Source organism: Molossus molossus, unplaced genomic scaffold (genome assembly GCF_014108415.1).
Source record: "Molossus molossus isolate mMolMol1 unplaced genomic scaffold, mMolMol1.p scaffold_m16_p_1, whole genome shotgun sequence".
NCBI classification, from domain to species: Eukaryota; Metazoa; Chordata; class Mammalia; order Chiroptera; family Molossidae; genus Molossus; species Molossus molossus.
Window position 1 is genome coordinate 164,276,539 of NW_023425344.1, and position 18,906 is coordinate 164,295,444.

At 40.6% G+C, this 18,906-nt stretch overlaps 2 protein-coding genes across 4 annotated transcripts in view; one reads left to right on the forward strand and one right to left on the reverse strand.

Annotated features, from left to right (window-relative positions):
• Positions 1–18,823, reverse strand: part of STRN3 (striatin 3) — a 95,949-nt gene extending 77,126 nt beyond the window's left edge. For 2 of the 3 annotated variants that reach the window (XM_036276512.1, XM_036276523.1), the window contains exon 1: positions 18,527–18,823. In XM_036276512.1, coding sequence (XP_036132405.1) covers positions 18,527–18,808 — 282 coding nt within the window. In that variant the 5' untranslated portion in view covers positions 18,809–18,823. Of the gene's footprint in view, positions 1–18,112; positions 18,158–18,526 lie in introns of those variants that run through there. The other variant, XM_036276533.1, reaches the window with a different exon arrangement.
• Positions 18,190–18,906, forward strand: part of AP4S1 (adaptor related protein complex 4 subunit sigma 1) — a 44,337-nt gene continuing 43,620 nt past the window's right edge. The window contains exon 1 of the mRNA XM_036276566.1: positions 18,190–18,409. The gene's annotated coding sequence lies outside the window, so the exon portion shown is untranslated. The remainder of the gene's footprint in view (positions 18,410–18,906) is intronic.

An 18,906-nucleotide genomic window follows, 5' to 3' on the forward strand; every position in this document is an offset into this window, starting at 1 on the left:
ACCCTCCACCTCTGGAAACCATAGGTCATCTCCCCCGCACCTCCTTATTTGCTACATATAAGTGAGATCATATAGTATTTGTTTTTCCTTACCTAATTTATTTCACTTATCCATTCACCCATCAACGGACACTTAGGTTGATTCGATGTCAGAATTTTTTTCAAGAGTTAAGCACATTCACTATAATATGGGAAGTAGAATGAATCTTTAAAGATCGAAATTATTGCCCTGGCCAGTTTGGCTCAGCAGTTAGAGTGTTGCCTGCAGTCCAGAGAGACCCGGGTTTGATTCCTGCTAAGGGCATGTACCTCAATTGCAGTTTGTCCCTGGCCCTGGTTGGGTCGTGTGGGTGGCAACCACTCGATGTGTCCCTTTCACATCGATGTTTCTCTCCCCCCTCCCCACTCTATCTGAACAAAAAAATAATAAAAAAGATCGAAATTATCAAAACTTCCTCCTGGTAGTTGATGGCACCAAACACTTTATTTGGAAGAAACCTAACTCTTATTATAACTTAAAATATTTTTCTTCTACACAAGAATCTTCCCTTTCCTCCTTTTTTGCCTCCACACACACTTAAAATATGATGGGCACATTCATTGTAACTTTCATATACTTTAAGTGGTGATCTAACATCAATCCCTTTAACTTAGAACTCTGGAGACACAGATTCTAAAATTTCAGTAATAAAGGAGAAATGTTCATAGTTTCTAATATTTACATAAATTTTTACCCTAACATTACTTAAACCTATGAGAACACAAATCTTTAAGTAAACTCTTTATTTTTTAAAATTATTTTTGTTAGACGGTTCACCTTTATCCCCTAGGTGAATTCTTTATGCATATAGATCTTATAAAGCCAACTAAACTAAAAACTAAATAGAGCCTGGCTGGTGTGGCTTAGTGGTTGAGCGTCAACCAACGAGGCAAGAGGTCACTGGTTTGTTTCCTGGTCAGGACACATGCTCAGGTTAAGGGCTCGATCCCCAGTGGGGGGCATGCAGGAGGTGGCCAAATGATGTTTCTATCCCTCTCCCCTCACCCTTACTCTTACTCTAAAATCAATAAAGAAAAAACAAACTAAATATAAAACTTTCAATTTAATAAGAGCACTTACAAGAATGAATAGTGTGGTTTTGCTGCATTTAAATCTCTGCTCCCAACATGAAAATGATTCGTAACTGCACCATCGTAGAAAGCTTCCTTTAAGTTTGGAATGCTTGTACTACTAACTACTAAATGTCTCATGTTAAGGCATGCAATTTTTCTCAGTTTCACATTATTATGAATTCCACATGCTAGAAAATCATTTGGTCTTCACTTAACTCAAAAGCATCTTCTTCATTAAAATTGCCTCTATTCTTTTCTTTAATATTAGTCCCCAATAATCAAAACAGTAAATACTTGGTACCATCAAAAATAAATACAAATGCAAATTCTAACCTGAGAGTCAAGTGACAGTATCAATTACAATTCAGATGATCCAAAATATGTTTAAGATAGTCTACCATTGAAACTAAAATACTAAATTCTATAATTCTAGAGCAATTTCAGACATCATTTGAAAATCATGTTCTGTATATAATCCTGCCAGCAAATAAAAAGTAATGAGTTTCCATTATCCAGTCATCAAGAAGTAGTTTCCAAAGATATCACCTTCCAGGAGGGTTAAAAATAAATCACATTCATCAGTTCAAATTAATTGTAGGGTAATAAACATGATGGACTCCAGAAGTTGATTTTATTATTATTACTGTTGTTATTGAAGCATGTCTACATTGTTTAACACTGTTCCAAGGAGCAGCAGGAAGACTTCAAAGGCCATAAAAGAACTCTTGCTCAGTTTCAGAACCCTAATACTCTTTTCTCAGAAATTATTATAAGAAACTAATTAAATTAAAGAGTGTTGATAAAAGTATACTAGCTCGGGAGTTTTGAAACCTCCATTTTAATCCTTACTTGTCACTAGCTAGCTTTATAACCTATTACCTCTCGTTCTCAGCCTCCTCATTTGCAAGTGAGAGGGCTGAATCAGATGTCTTTTTAAAAATCTGTTAGCTGTAAATTTCAATCCCTATGATTAGCATTCTCAGGATTCTATAATCACATTCCTGGTATTAAAACGGTTAACTAATTTACATACACCAAAACTAGAACAGCTCAGTTTGCCTTAGGAAGAACTGTATACATACAGCCTGAGAGAATTATATTTAACAGCTTTCTCAGGAAAAAAAACTGATTCGTTAAAGAAGAAAATTATAATGGAAAGAACTCACATAAAACTAAATGTAGCAGACACAGATGTGCAACCCAGATCCACCTTCAGAAACAAAGGATTTATTTCCAGCTGCTGGGAGTGCTGCTGGAAAACAGCCTTCACCTGTCAGGACTTCTCAGGAAGACAGCTGCCTGCCCAAGTGGCCTTCATAGAGTGATCAAAACGGGGCCATATCACGGCGATGTTTTTATCTCTCTCTCTCTCTCTCTCTCTCTCCACCACTCTATCTGAACAAAAAATGGAAAAATGTCCTCGGGTGAGGATAAAAAAACAAACAAACAATAAAACAGGGCCATAAGGGCCCAGGATCTTGCCACAACTTTGGACACTGTGAAGGTTATCCCAGCTTCAGAGTTCCTCATAAAGTCAATTGTGGCTCTTTTGAAACTACATTACAACCCAATTTATCCCTTCCTCTTCCTTTCCATTCCTTCCACAGATGTTGATCCTAAGAACATTCCCTAATAAACTTCTGTATGCTAATCGCCACCTCAGTTAGCTTTCCCAGAGAACCCAACTAGCAGCCACTGGTAACAAGATGGTTCAAGAAAGCATGTTGGTTGAGTGTGGACCTGTCCACCGAAAGGTCAGTGGTTAGATTCCCAGTCAGGGCACATACCCAGGTTTCAGATTCAATTCCCAGTCAGGATGAGTATCAGAGGAAATGTATCCGTGTTTCTCTCTTTCCTTTCCTCTCTTTCTATATCAATAAAAACATTTTTTTTTATCCTTACCTGAGGACATTTTTCCATTTTTGTTCAGATAGAGTAGGAGGAAGAGAGAGAGACAGAGAGAAACCTTGATGTGAAACGGACACATCAAGTGGCTGCCACTCACACGACCCAACCAGGGCCGGGGTCAAACTGCAACCGAGGTATGTGCCCTTAGCGGGAACCGAACCTGGGTCTCTCTGGACCGCAGGCCAACGTTCTAACCACTGAACCAAACCAGCCAGGGCAATAAAAACATTTTTAAAAAAAGAAAGAAAGCTGGCTTTAACATGAAGTTTTGAAGTTGGGTATCTATCTACGTAGCCACCCAGCTGGCAGAGAATCCCATCACTGGCGGTGAGTACAATAGAGAGCCCCTAGCACAAAGTGGTAGTGCAATTGTTAAAACTTTCACTATTGGTAAACTGGGTAGTTTTGCAGTGGAAGGGAATACACAAGTTGGCAAACTTTTTAAAAGGGACCAGATAGTATTTCATATTCTTCTTTGTTGTTTCTGTTTGTTTCACAACTCTTTAAAAATGAGGCACTACCATAACAGGCAGTCCTGGGACTGGATTTGGTCTGTAAACCATAGCATGCCAACCCCTTCACTAGATGTATGACATTTGAGAAATATAAGGTCCATGAAATTGGGTTGTTGTTGCCAAAGGCAACTGACCCTTTGGAAAAATATAACAAGAGGTAAAAGTGAGTAATAGAGACCCAAAGGCTAAGTGGTAACGAAGAAAGATACTCATCTCTAGCAGCAGAGGCCACAAGGGCTAAGATCCAGGATTTAATCATAAGATCTGTAGAGTTCCAAAGAAAGTTAAACTCTCAATCTGGACAGGTCTGCTATGCTAAGACACCCATGGGAAAAGGGAAAAAATTGGAACCCTGAAAAAGAAGGATGGGGCATAGGTTGATTAACCTGAAAATCTTTAATCACCAGGTCCCATCGAGTCTTCCGAGTTTGAAGAACAAACCCACATATCCCTATCAACTGCTAGTATTACTTTCATCAGCTAGAATGGCAGAGTACAGAACTCTGAAACTCACTCCTTCATAAAAGCAACGAGAACACTGGCAAAAGTTGTATAAATCAACTTTTTCAGAACTCTGCAGTTACAAAGGACTGCAGCAATCTGGGGAGTGTTCATTCAACAAATATGGCTGAAGCTCAGTAAAAACAGCAAGCACTGTGGTGTTTTTATTTGCCCTATTTCCATCTAACCTTTCCCAATTCCACATAGCCATGAAAACCATCAGTCTACAATCATAGTAAAAAATCAGAAGAAATTAAAAGGGACAGAACAGTCTGGCCGGTGTGGCTCAGTGGTTGAGCATCAACCCATGCACCAAGAGGTCACCAGTTCGATTCCCAGTCAGAACACATGCCCAGATTGTGGGCCCGATACCCAGCAGGAGCATGCAGGAGGTGGCCAGTCGATGTTCTCTCTCATCGATGTTTCTATCTCTCTCTCCCTCTCCCTTCCTCTCTCTCTAAAATCAATATAGAAAAATAATAAAAATAAATAAATTAAATAAATAAATAAATAAATAAAAGGGACAGAACAGAGTTGGAATTCCTTCAAAGTCCCATTCCCAGAAAACTGTCATTATTTTCAATATCTGGTGGCTGCCTGGAAAACTCTAGTACAAAGCTGTCTTTATTTGACCTGACTCTGACCTCACCCAGTACAAACAGTGTTTTTTTCTGGGTGCCTTTGGTGAAAAGCAATCAGAGGCAAATGTCAAACAATGTGACTATCTGAGGTGGAGGACAATATTTGGGGCAAACAATAGAATAATTAAAAAGCTTAAAAAGAAAAGCTGGGGAATGAGAGGTCCATGGAGACTCTGAAAAGCTCCAACATAGTCCTGGAGATCTAAAAGTCCACACATAGCCCAGCCAGTGTGGCTCAGTGGACTGAGTGTCATCCCTTGGACTAAGAGGTCCCGGTTCAATTTCTGGTCAGGGCACATGCCCAGGTTGTAGCCTCAATCCCCAGAAGGGGGAATGTAGGAGGCAGCCAGTTGGTAGTTCCCTCTCACATAGATGTTTCTCTCTCTCTCCCTCTTCCTCTTTAAAAAAAAAAAAAAAAAATCAATGAAAACATAGATATTTTTTAATTTTTATTTTATTTTATTTTTTTTATGAATTTTTATTTATTTATTTATTTTTTTGTTACACATATTTTACCTTTTTACCCATTGGCACCCCCCACCCCCCCCCCCCTAATTTTTAAATAAATAAATAAAAGGTCACACAAAGGCATAACCTGTGCACAAGCTCAGAAAAGACCCGAGAAGGCCCTAAACTCTTACTTCTGGCTAACCTTTAGGCTCTGAATAAGCCAGAAAAGAGAGCTAAGATAGAGTTGTAAACTGTCTGGCTTTCTGTTGAAGGCATGTCCCAACATACACACAGAGACACCCTTAGCAAAGACTAGAAGATTTATATGTTCCAGGTATCCAAGGAAATGTCTGCCTATTCATTAGCTTAACCAATAAGCTAACAGAACAGAAACTTCAGTAACCATATACAACAACAAAAATACAGACTTTCTGTATTAGTTCCAAAACTCACCAAACAAACAACAACAAATAGCAAAAATAAATAATCCTAGGGAGAAGGGAGCATTTAATTTCTACTTACTGCATTATTTAAAATATCTATTTTTCAACAAAAAAGTGTGAAGCATGAAAGAAAAGTATGCTCTGTACATGGAAGAGGGGAATCAATATGAACTGTTCCTGAGGAAGCCCAACATTGAACTTACTAGACTAAGACTTTAAATCAACTATTTTAAATGTTAAAACAACTCAGGAAAACCATGTTTAAAGAACTAAAGGAGAAAAAGATAAAAAAGAACTAAAGAAGAGTATGAGAATGATGTCCCACCAAAATGCGACTATCAACAAAATTTACTTATTAAAAAGATAAAATAGAAATTATAGAATGAGAAATATAATAACGAAAATGAAAAAAAAAATCAATAGAAGGGCACAACAGTAGTTATGAAGACAGAAAAAACCATCAGCAAACTTGAAGATGGGTAGATTGAGATTAGCCAGTCTGAGGAACACAAAGAATAAAGAAAAATGAACAAAGCCTCAGAAACCTGTAGGATACCATTAAGAACATCAACATACACATAATGGATAGAAGAGAGATGGAAAAAAGGATAGGATATTTGAAAAACATTAATACACACATCCAAGATACTCAAATTGCAAGTATTTGGGTAAATTCAGAGATCCACATCAATACACATATCCTACAACTATGGAATTAAAGAGGAAACCACATCAAGACTGTTAGGAGGGGGAGAGGCGGAAGGGCTGGTCCCACACCCACATGTGGCAGATAAAAATCAGGAGGATACCTCAGCTGAGAAGGTCCTCCCTGAGTACTGAGGGGTCCCCATCCCACACCAGGCACCCCACTCCAGGGTTCCAGTGCCAGGAAGAGAATCTCCATAACTTCTGGCTGGAAAAACCAGAGGGATGAGGCTCAAGAAGGCTGAGGCGGCAGGGCCCGTGCACGGACTTATCAGACTCACACCCTCTAAGCATGGAGGGGAGGCAGCTCGAGGGGCGCCAGAGACATACAGAGAGGAACTGAGCTATTTGGCACTGGAGCGAGGGCTGGAGAGGGGGCTTTATTCTGGACAGATGTGCTGTCAGAGACCTTTGTTCCTTTGGTGAGCCCTTCTCTGGGGTGGCAGACAGTCACCATATCTGGGACTCCAGCAACCTGGCTCATACTGGTTGCCCCGCCCTGGTGATTCCCTGAGGCCCTGCCCCACCCAACTTTCTGGCCCACCCAAGCTGTTGCCAGTTGCTTAGCCATAGGATTGGCCTATCTTGGATCCTGCTTCAGGTTTTTCTAAATTCTTTCAAAAAAGAAGCATCTGGTCTCAGCTAGCCCCATACCTCTTGTTAAATAATACATAGAAACAAACACAGGGAGGCAGCCAAAATGAGGAGACAAAGAAAGAACAGAACAAAACCCCAGGAAAAGAACTAAGCGAAATGGAGATAAGCAACCTAACAGATACTGAGTTCAAAATACTGTTTATAAGGATGCTCAATTAACTTAGTGAGAACCTCAGCGAACTTAGTGAGGGCCTCAAGAGCATAAAAAGGGACCAGTCAGAAATGAAGGAGGCTGAAATAAAGAATAATTTACACAGATTCAATAGTAGAGTAGGTAAAGCCAAGAAGCAAACCATTGATTTGGAATATAAGGAAGCAAAAAACACCCAATCAGAACAGCAAAAAGAAAAAAGAATCCAAAAATATGAGGAGAGTGTAAGGAGCCTCTGGGACAACTTCAAGCATGGCAACATTCGCATCATAGGGGTGCTAGAAGGAGAAGAGAGAGAACAAGAAATGGAAAACCTATTTGAAACAATAATGGCAGAAAACTTCCCTAACTTGGTGAAGGAAACAGACATACAAGTCCAGGAAGCACAGAGTCCCAAGCTAAATGAACCCCAAGAGGCCCACACCAAGACACATCATCATCAAAATGCAAAAAGTTCAAAACAAAGAGAGCATCTTAAAAGCAGCAAGAGAAAAGCAGATAATTACCTACAAGGGAGTTCCCATAAGACTATCAGCTGATTTCTCAAAAGAAACTTTGCAGGCCAGAAAGGAATGGCAAGAAATATTCAGAGTGATGAAAAGCAAGAACCTACAACCAAGGTTACTCTATCCTGCAAAGCTGTCATTTAGAATCGATGGACATATAAAGACTGTCCCAGACAAGAAAAAGTTAAAGGAGTTCATCACCACCAAACCGTTATTATATGAAATGTTGAAGGGTCTTTTTGAAGAAAAAGACAAAATATATGAACAAACAAAATGGCAATGAATACATATCTATCAACAATGGAATCTACAAACAAAATGAACAGGCAGAACAGAAATATTCTCATAGATACAGAGAACATTTTGTTGGTTGCCAGATGGGAGGGGGGTTGGGGGAATGGGTGAAAAAGGTGAAGTGATTAATTGGTTACTAGACTGACAAACCTCAAAGGGAAGGGGGTTGGGGAATGGGAAGAAATAAACCAAAAAACATATATGCATAACGAATGGACATAGACAACAGTGTGGGAAAAGGCAGGAGGGAGGTGGGAGTGGGGAGGAGGGGGTCAATGGGGGAAAAAATGAGAAACATCTGTAATACATTCAACAATAAAGATTTAAAAAAAATCCTTACAAATATATTTCTTATTTATTACCCTTCTCTGCTTTACTGTCCTCTATAACATTTATCACCATCTGAAAAACTTACTTTCTCTATCCCCTAGAATTTAAACTGCAAGAGGGCAGGAACTTTATTTTGTTTATAGCTTTATCCCCAGTGCCTCACACACACCTACTGACAGGTGCTCAATAAACAGCCAATGAATGAATAAACAAATGAACCACCAACAGAGATAAGGCTTATAAGAAGAAAAAAATCTCCCATTTTCAGAGTGGCCTGAAAGAAAGGTGGATGTGTGCACATGTACCATTTGTAGATTTGATAGCAGGACTATAAAGAACTCCCCACCTGATGGATTTCTATTCTCTTTGTTAAGTAGGAGGTAAGATATCTGCTGACTTAGAGAGGGAGGTGGTAGGGATGAAGATTTATAGAGAGCACCTAGCTACCTTTCATGCTTCTGTTGAAATCAGTACCTATATCAGTTTCAAATAGTGACAGGTTTCATTGGGCACTGTTGCCTTGAATAATCAGTCACGTGACTTCACATAAACCTGCCCACCAAAAATGCATGTATTCTTACAACTTAAAAGTGTTCAAACTTTAGAAAAAGAATGTCCTGAACTCAGATTTTGAACAAAGTACCATATCTGATTAAGAGTCTGCAACCTGTAAGTACTGAATTTATCAATTTTATTATCAAGTAAAAGTCAGCTGTACCAAAAGAAGTAAAAACAGAGCCTTCAAGAGATATCTGTACACTCATGTTTTAGCAGCATTACTCACAAAAGCTAAAAGGTGGAACAGCCCAAGCGTCCACTGATAAATGGATAAGCAAACTGTGGTGTATGCAAATAATAGAATATTATTCAGCCTTAAAAGGGAAATTTTGACACATGCTACAACATAAATAAACCCTGAGGACATAACGCGATTTAAAAGAAACCAGTCACACCCTGGCTGGTTTGGCTCAGTAGTTAGAATTTCGGCCTGACCAGTTCAATTCTAGTCAAGAACATGTACCTGGGCTGCAGGTTCAATTCCCAGCCCCAGGCAGGGTTGTGCAGGAGGCAATCAACTGATGTGTCTCTCCCCCTCCCTTTCACCCTTTCATTCTATCTAAAAATTAATGGAAAAATAACCTCAGGTGAGTATTAACAAATAAATAAATTATTTAAAAAGAAAAACCAGTCACAAAAAGACAAGTACTGCCCTGGCCGATTTGGCTCAGCGGTTAGAGTGTCAGCCTGTGGTCCCTAGAGACCTGGGTTCGATTCCCGCAAAGGGCACGTACCTCGGTTGCAGTTTGTCCCCGGCCCTGGTTGGTCGTGCGGGTGGCAACCACTCGATGTGTCCCTTTCACATCGATGTTTCTCTCTCTCTCTCTCTCTTCCTCTCTCTCCCTCCCAGTCTATCTGAACAAAAAATGGAAAAATGTCCTCAGGAGAGGATTAAAAAAAAAAAAAAAAAAAGACAAGTACTGAATGATTCCACTTATTTGAGGTACCTAGGCTAGTTAAATTCATGGAGACAGAAAGTAGAACGGTAGGTGGTTGCCAGGGACTGGAGGGACCGGGTAATAGACAATTATTGTTTAATGGGTATTGAATTTCAGTTTTACAAGATGAAGAGAGTTCTGAGGATGGACTGTGGTGATGGTTGCACACTGTGAACGTACCTAGTATCACGGAACTGTATACTTACAAATGGTTAAGATGCTTAATTTTGTTATGTATATTTTACCACAATAAAAAATTGTGGCCCTTTGCCTGTTCCTCCCTCTGAGGACATGGACTAGCTCCTCCCCCACCACAGGACTGGCCACCCATGTACCCTCCTGCCCTGTTGGGACTACAGAGGTGGAGGAAAGCCCTCCCCTAACTCACAGCCCAGCACAAGCATCACCATCATGATAGCCACCACCTTTGGAGGGCCTCTTCAAGTCACTGTCACCCTCTCAGCTGCTGCCTTGATGTCCATGACGGGATCCAGCTTCAAGGGGCAGAGCTGCTGGTTTCCAAGGACTGGACCACAAGGACCATGCCGATTTGCTCGGGGAGGCCTTTTTGACACGCCCACCAGCACACAGCTCTGAAGGCTGCACAGGCTCCGAAGGCCACACAGCGTGGGGCCTGCCATCCTCCTGCCCTACCCATTGGCTCCTGGGTGCCAACCATGAGGGGAGTTGGCCACCCCCCACGTCAGTGATGGGCAGTTTGTCTAAGAACACCCAACGTTTTGCCTGGCCAGTTTGGAGGACAATGGCTGCCCAGGGACACCCCCACAAGCCAGATGCCTGAGGCTGCCAGAGTTCAACAACAACAAAAAATAGTCTGGTCATCAGCTAATGACATCCCTGGTGAAGAGACAGTGAAGGGTGGGAGAGAGACGAATTATTCGTTGTCCCATTCCGAGGCTAGGGAGGGGGAATCCCCCTAGAGGGTGTTTGTAAATCTCTGGGACAATTCTAGATGTTCCAATAACTAATGACTTATAAAGGCACTTAATGTCTGGAAGCCAGGATACTCAAAGCCCTGCAAGCACAATACAGTCCAACACAAAAAAATGGTATTATCTAAAAGCCTACAGTGCCCTCTATTGAGAGCTACTGGACTAGAGTAAAAGAATTCCCTCAGTGCCTAACACAATATGCAATTTCATAAAATTTAATAAAACCAGGATAAACAAAAGATACCAAAACAAACATGCATACAAAAAAAGGACCAAGAATCAGACCAGCATCAAACCCTTCAACACACACACACACACACACACACACACACACACACAACACTTCAAGTCCAAAGACAAGAGAAATGCCTTTGAAATGTTGATGGCAACTCATTTTCAGCCAAACTACTAAACAAGTGTGCGAATAAAATAGATATTTTTAAAAGATTCAACTTCCTAAAATTTACCCCTATGCAATTTATCTCAAGAAATGATTAGATAACACATTTAGCAAAACAAAGGACTAAGTCAAGAATAGATAGGGAATAAAATCCAGTTTAACAAAGAAATGGAGGGTGGAATCCTAGATGGAAAGCAGCAGACAGAAGTGTCAGAATAATAACTCTATAACAAGTCTTAATAACAAGTCTAGATCAGAGCAAGGGAATTAAGAGCTCTGGAAGGCAAGTCCTCCCCACTCCACTCTACTCCCTTCCCACAAGAGGCAGAACTAGTAGATAATGTGATGGGCTTGCAAGTTTGAAAACCCCGATGGATTCGCAGGACCTTTGGGAAAAATAATAGATGAATATAAAACTAATCAGCAAATGAAAAGGAAGTAAATAACTCCGAGGACAAGAAAAAATGAACAGTAAAGAGCAAGTATTCACAGTACGCTTTTAGACTCAGATTATTTCCATGTTCACAATAATGTATAAACTAAAAATTTAAACAATTTAACTACCTTTTATTACCTATATTGGAATATGGTAAAAGGAGACATAAGAAGTGTGGTAAGCCCTGGCCTGGTAACTCAGTTGGTTAGAGCGACGTCCGGATACACCAACGTTGCAGGTTCCATACCCAGTCAGGGCACATACAAGAAGCAACCAATGAATGCATGAATGGGTGGAATAACAAAATCAATGTCTGTCTCTCTCCCCTTTCAATTAAAAACAAAAGGCTCGGCTAGTGTGGCTCAGTGATTGTTCGTTGAGCATCGACCCATGCACCAAGAGGTTGCCGATTCGATTTCCGGTCAAGGCACATGCCCAGGTTGTGGGCCCAATCCCCAGTGGGAGGCATGCAGGAGGTGGCCAATCGATATTCTCATCAATGTTTCCATCTCTCTCTCCCTCTCCCTTTCTGTCTCTCTAAAATCAATAACGAGCCCTGGCTGTTTTGGCTCAGCGGTTAGAGCATCGGCCTGCGGTCCCGAGACTCGGGTTCGGTTCCCGCTAAGGGCACGTACCTCAGTTGAGGTTTGTCCTCGGCCCTGATTGGTCGTGCGGGTGGCAGCCACTCGATGTGTCCCTTTCACATCGATGTTTCTCTCTCTCTCTGTTCCTCTCTCTCCCTCCCACTCTACCTGAAAAAAACAAAAAAATTTGTTTTTAAAAAAAGTGTGAAAAATCCTCAATTGCCATAACTGAAAGATTAAGGCAATGTTTAATATTTCCAGAAACAGGTATAGTTGTATACTTTTATTATTTAAAAATAAGGATGGCTCTGGCCAGTGTGGCTGTTGGTTGAACATCATCTGTGCAAAGAAAGATTGCCTGCTGGTTCGATTCCTATTTAGGGCACATGCCCAGGTTGTCGGCCAAATCCCCAGTGGGGAGCATGCAGGAGGCGGTCAATCAATGTTCTCTCTCATCGATGTTTTTTTCTTTCTCTCCCTCTCCCTTCCTCTCTTTCTTAAAAAAAAAAAAAAAAAAAAAAAAAAAAAAAAATTCAATAAACAAATATTTTTTTAAGTAACAATAATAGTATTTCTTGGCATATAGTAATCGCTCAATAAATATTAGCTATTTATCTGAAAGCCCATTATCAACAAGGTTTCTCATGACCATTTATTTTCTTGGCATCCTGTTAGTTTCTGGTTTATCACACTTTATTATTTCTGGAGTACAAGCTCCATGAGGGCAAGGTCCTTGCTTCAATCGCCATTACATATTCAATGGCCTAGCACAAAGGAGCACTCAAATAGATTCATAGAATAATTATACTAGATCAATAAAACTCAAAGACTCAACATATATAGGAGGATCTCTATAGTATATAGTGGTGGGAAGGATGGTTATAAAAATTAACAATAACAGGGAATAAAAGGGAATCAGCAAGTTAAGTGTGTTTTGGGTGGGGAGGGGAGAGACAGCAGGCATGTAAGATGAACTGAACAATGGATGTATTAAATTTAAATAGAAAAGTTAGTCTGGCCAGTGTGGCTCAGTGGCTGAGTGTCGACCCATGCACCAAGAGGTCACCAGTTAGATTCCCGGCCAAGGCACATGCCCAGGTTGTGGGCCAGATCCCCAGTAGGGGACATGCAGGAGGCAGCCAATCTATGTTTTCTCTTATTGGTATTTCTCTCTCTCTGTCTCTCTCCCCCCTTTCCTCTCTGGAAGGAAGGAAGGAAGGAAGGAAGGAAGGAAGGAAGGAAGGAAGGAAGGAAGGAAGGAAGAAAGATTTTTTTAAAGAAATAGAAAAGTTAAACAGGGAATTAAAAATATGCCTGGAAGCCAAAGATACAGAAGTGGTTAAGAACACAGCCTCTAGAGGCAGTCTGTCCAGGTTTAAATTCCACTTCTGCTCCCTCCTAGTTACACCATCTTGGATAGATGATTACTTAACCTCTGGGCCCAATATTCTAGTGTCAAAAAACAGAACAAAAAAACCAACAACAGCAGCAACAAAAAACTCAAGAACAAAAGAAACCAGCTGTACCAAACTTACTGAGTTTTTTTTAGGGTTAAATGAGTAAATATTAAGGCATTAAAAGGACACTTAGTAAACTGTAAATATTAAATGTTAGGTATTAAGATGGCAAGTGATAATTGAAAATCTAATTTCAAATGAAATATAGTGAAAACAAGAAGAAAACCAGAACCCCAGGTAACAACAACTAGGAACAAAGAAAAGAAGGTATATGAAGAAAAGTGGTAAATGGACTAAAGGGAAAATAGAATAAAAGCCAAATAATATGATTTTGAGGAAGAAATAGTCAACAGCAGAAAATGTTGGTAAGGTGGGTATGGTCTGTAAAATGGCCACAGGGTTTGACAATTTGAAGTCACCACGAATAGAAAAACAAAAAACAAAAACAGCATTCTACAAAGTTCTCGGGTGGTATTAAGAAACAAGTACAGCACCCTGGCTGGTTTGCTCAGCGGTTAGAGCGTCGGCCTGTGGTCCAGAGAGACCTGGGTTCGGTTCTCGCTAAGGGCACGTACCTTGGTTGCAGTTTGTCCCCAGCCCTGGTTGGTTGTATGGGTGGCAGCCACTCAATGTGTCCCTTTCACATCAATGTTTCTCTCTCTTTCTCTCTCTCTCTCTCTCTCTCCCCCCCCTCCCCCCTCCCTCCCTCTCCCCCTCTCCCCCCTACTCTATCTGAACGAAAAATGGAAAAATGTCCTCGGGTGAGGATAAAAAAAAAAAGAAACAAGTACAGCAAAAGGCAGGCTATAAAGCAAGATTAAAGGGTAAATGAAGGAGGAAAAAAATCTAGATTAGTGATCCCTAAAAACCAGCAATTTTCAACCCTTTTAATCTCATGGCACACATAAAATAATTACTAACATTCCACAACACACCCAAAGAGTATATTTTTGCCGATCTGACCAAAAAATAGGTATAATTTTGATTCATTCAGACTGAATGGCTATTGTTGTGTTGGCTGCTGTCATTTTTTATTTAACAATCTAAGGGAAAAGAGGTCAGTGCCCTTAACTAAGTAGTTAGGTATTACATGCTTTAAAAATTCCTGCAGCACAGCAGTTGAAAATCACCACCCTAGACTTTTGGTTTTCAAGTCTTTCAAAATGAAACATAAGGTCGCAAACTCTTAATCCTATCAAATAAAATATTTTTTACTCTACTGACACCATCATTTGAAATAGGAAACTACACAACAGCATTTCATAGAATCATAAAAATCTTGTAATAGAAAAGGCACAGGAATTTGCAAATCATCATTCTTGACTACCCTTAGAAAATGCTGACAATAAAAGGAAAGAGCGCAGGGGAAACAAAGTTCTCCCCACTTAAAAATGAAGAAATCAAAGTACATGTGAGCGAAATATCTCCTACAAGGTAAGACTGTTAGGTAGCAGTGTATGTCGTGTTACGACAAATTTGTATGCCAGTGTGTGCAAACACAAACACTAATTAAAATGTTTATAACTGCTGAAGAATTAGTTTTAGAATACAAATTCTTGGACTATAATTTCTATGTATTATCTATGTCATATTTTTATAGTTGACTAACAAGCATTTTGTATATATCACATCATATGTGCATTTTTTATTACATACCAACTACAGAAAGAAATATAAGAACATGTTTCCAATACACATGAACTACACTTGATACCATCATGGGGGCTCAAAAAAACTTTGTTGAAATGTACTATATGCTATAAGGTATATGCTATATAATGGTAGACAAAGAATTATAGGACAGATTTCATTTCTAAGAAAAGTGCTAAGATGACCATATAATATAGTGATTACAGGAGCGGTAATAAGAACACAGGCTTTGAATTCAGACAAACCTGGGTTCAAGTATTAACTAAACTACTTTATAGCTGGGTGACCTTGGCAAAGTTATTTAACCTAAATTTGTCTCCTCATCGGTAAAATAGAAATGATACCTACATAAGTTTATAATGCTGATTAAATGGCAGTTATAATTTTTACATAACATGAACTGCCAAAATCCCACAAAGTCAATTTTTTCTTAAATCCTAGACCAAATCTCTGGAGGGTGAGGCAAAGGTCTGCATTTTTTTTTTTAAGTTTTACAAGTGATTATGACTAGCAATCTTGTTCAGGAATCACAGTCCTACGGCCCTACTAACAAATACTTCAGTCCAAGGTAAGGAACCCACACAAAGATAAAAAGAGCCTTAAGACACAATCCTTTGGTAAGTTCCAAGTTTCTAAAACAGACCTTACTCCAAATTCCTTTTACAAAGAAAAAACCATACTGCAAAGTTACAATTTAAAATCCTTTCCAAAGCCAGAGAACACTTGATTCCATATTGAAATGTTACATCAAAATTAGGTATAGCTTACTTAGCCTCATCACATCATTATTGAGTAGTTTCATATGTATAGATGAACAGTGTACCCATGATTGTATACAATATGTAAGCTGACTTATTTGTTATCCTTCTTAAAAATAAGATTAAGTTTACAATTTAAATCCACTGATGGGTCACTTAAGCCCTCCCAATAAATTTTTATTCAACAGACATTTTGAAATGTGCACAAGCAATCTTACTAAAGACTAAACACACTTAAAGCAAAGTCAACACTGCAGAAGCAAACCTGAAACCCTATTAAGAAGTAACCCAATAAAACGTTTTAGAGAAATATATAGAATAAAAGCTTATAAAAACAATTATGAACATTTTATTCCAAAAAACTGTATGAAATAATGAAAATCCTTGGGAAAAAAAACAAGTCTAGAAACACTGTAGAACTTCTTCAAAATAAGCAAACAAACCAAAAAAAAAAAAAAAAAGGCAGTGCTTAGAATGGCTATATGAGAACTAATATGCCAATAGGAGATCAACTGAAAGCAAGTAAGTAGAAGGAAATATTCCTTTAGAGACTTTTCTGTTACTGTCAAAAAAGAGAGCTAGATGAGAAAGCAAGGACTAGGGCAGACAATCTAGACCTCATTAATGTATGTAATTTACTAATTTAGACAAAAGACATTTTCTCAGCTACTTACATTACTGAAGTTTATGAATGACTAATGCAACTGCTACATTGAAAAGAGGTAGAAGCCAAGCTTTCCTACAACAGTACAAAGTTCATAAACACTATTTCAGACTGGTGAAGTATTATTTAGTGAGTCCAAGCCTCACTGCATTTACAAATGCAATTTTTAAAAATAAATGCCTTATTATCTCTGCTCACACAGAATATTCAGTTTGCAATATGGTGTGGTAAAAAGTTGTACAGAACTCTGTAAATCCCAGGTGTTTTAAAGTAGAGTATACATACACAAGTTAAAAGAAACAACTGACAATTTTAACTTAAGCTTTTTGAAAGTTCTATTTTTTAAAGCCCGGTAATATATTGAAGTACAATTCTAAATCATTTAATTGACTAACAGGTTTTAATTTATAAGTCTTTCAAAATTTGATAGTGTCAAAATATATAACTACTCTTACTTTTTAAAAGTTTAACTTTACCCACTTTGTAGAATCAAAAAAAAGTTTACTAGTTCAAAATCAATCTTTGAGGACACCCTAAGTTAATCCAAAATTCCTTCTTTAAATACATTTTCATAACTATTCACCGTAGGCATAAATGACATATATGTCAGAGAACAATACTGCTGCCATTCATCAATCTGAAGAACAGGTGCAACACTATTTAGATGCATGCTTTTTTTCAACTAAGTCTAAATTTGACCTGGAAATGATTTAAAAATAAACATAAATATCCCCAAATGTTGAACGATCCTTTTAAAAGGATGTAGCCATTCTGAAACCCAAGACATGAGCCCTACCAATATCTTCCAAAAGTTGGGTAAACCAGCCCATCAAAGTTTCCCCTTAAGAAGATCGAGTCAGGCTTAATTATGAAGGGTCCTGAGAATACTTAAATTGGCTTCACCTCTGTGAGTTAATAACGTGAGTCAAGAACATTTTACTTCCAGCTAACAATTTTTTTCTCAGTCGATTCACGAACACAACACAGACAGCTTGGTTTGGCTTTGTACGGGTAAAGGGAATGAAGAGGGGCAGGCCTGCTGAGGGGTACCTTAAAGAAATTTCAGTACAGGCATACTCTTCGCTTTATTGCGCTTCACAAACGTGCGTTTTTTTTACCAACAGAAATCAAGACCCTCCACCAGCAAATATATATATATATATATATATATTGCCACTCGCTTCACTGCGGTGGTCTGGAACCGATCCCGCAGTATCTCCGAGGTATGCCTGTATGGAAAGGCTTGAGGAGTCAGTCCCTAAACTAAGGAAGAACTAAAGGGGAATCCAAGTGCATAAGGCAGCATCCCAGGTAAGAAGGTACTCAAAAGTTGGCAGTAGGAAATGAAAACTTCACAGGTCAGCGACAAGCCATTGGGCTTGGTAGCAGCCCTGAAAAAAAGCGTGGTTGTCAAGGGGCAAGTGCGTACCAACTCCAGGGGAGGGGGCCAGACGTGCCAAATCGGAAAGGGGGGTGGACCCGGGGAAAGGTGGTGAAATACCCATGCCGGTCCTTCTCCTCGGCTCTCCATCTCCAGAGGCACAAACAAGAGCAAGCTCGGCGTTCAGGAGCCCCACGTCGGACTCTCCCACAGAGAGTTCAGCCCCAAGCCGGGAGGCCCGGCCAGGACGCCTCCAGAGGAGCCCCCGCAGACGCCATACTAAGAGCCAAAATGGCTGCCCCAAGGCAGCCCGCACCGCGCAGCTAGGGAGGGCTGGGGGAACAGCCTTCTGCAGGAAAGGGGAAGGAGACTCTAGGAAGAACCGCGGCCAGGACCAACGCCCCCTGAGCCACACAGGTAGGTCCTTCTGGTCTCCCCAAGGCCGCGGGCTCCCGCAGAGGGAAGTCCCGTCCCCACCCCCCACCGGGAACCCCGGCACCGCAGCCGTCCCGCACACCGACCCCAGCGAGGTACCTGCAGTTCGGCCCGTTCCACCTCCCAGTGCGCCCGCTCCATCTCGAACCGAGCCCACTCGTGCTGGATGTAGTGCAGGATCCCCGGGATAGTGTACTGTTGCGGCCGGGACAGCTCGGGGCCTGCCGCGGGACCCGCTCCCTCGGCGGCAGGAGGACCCCCGCCGCCCGCCGCTCCATTCCCCCCTGGCGAAAGGCTCATGTTCCCCCCAGGTCCCTGCTGCTGCCGTGGAGGGGCCGCCATCCCCGGGCCGCCACCACCGCCTCCGGCGAGCTCGTCCATTGTGTTCGGGGCCCCGGCCGGGGCGCAGGGCGAAACGCCGACAGCTGGGGGAAGGGCCGGGGAGGGTGGCCCCGCGCTGGCGGCGGGGCGGAGGCCGG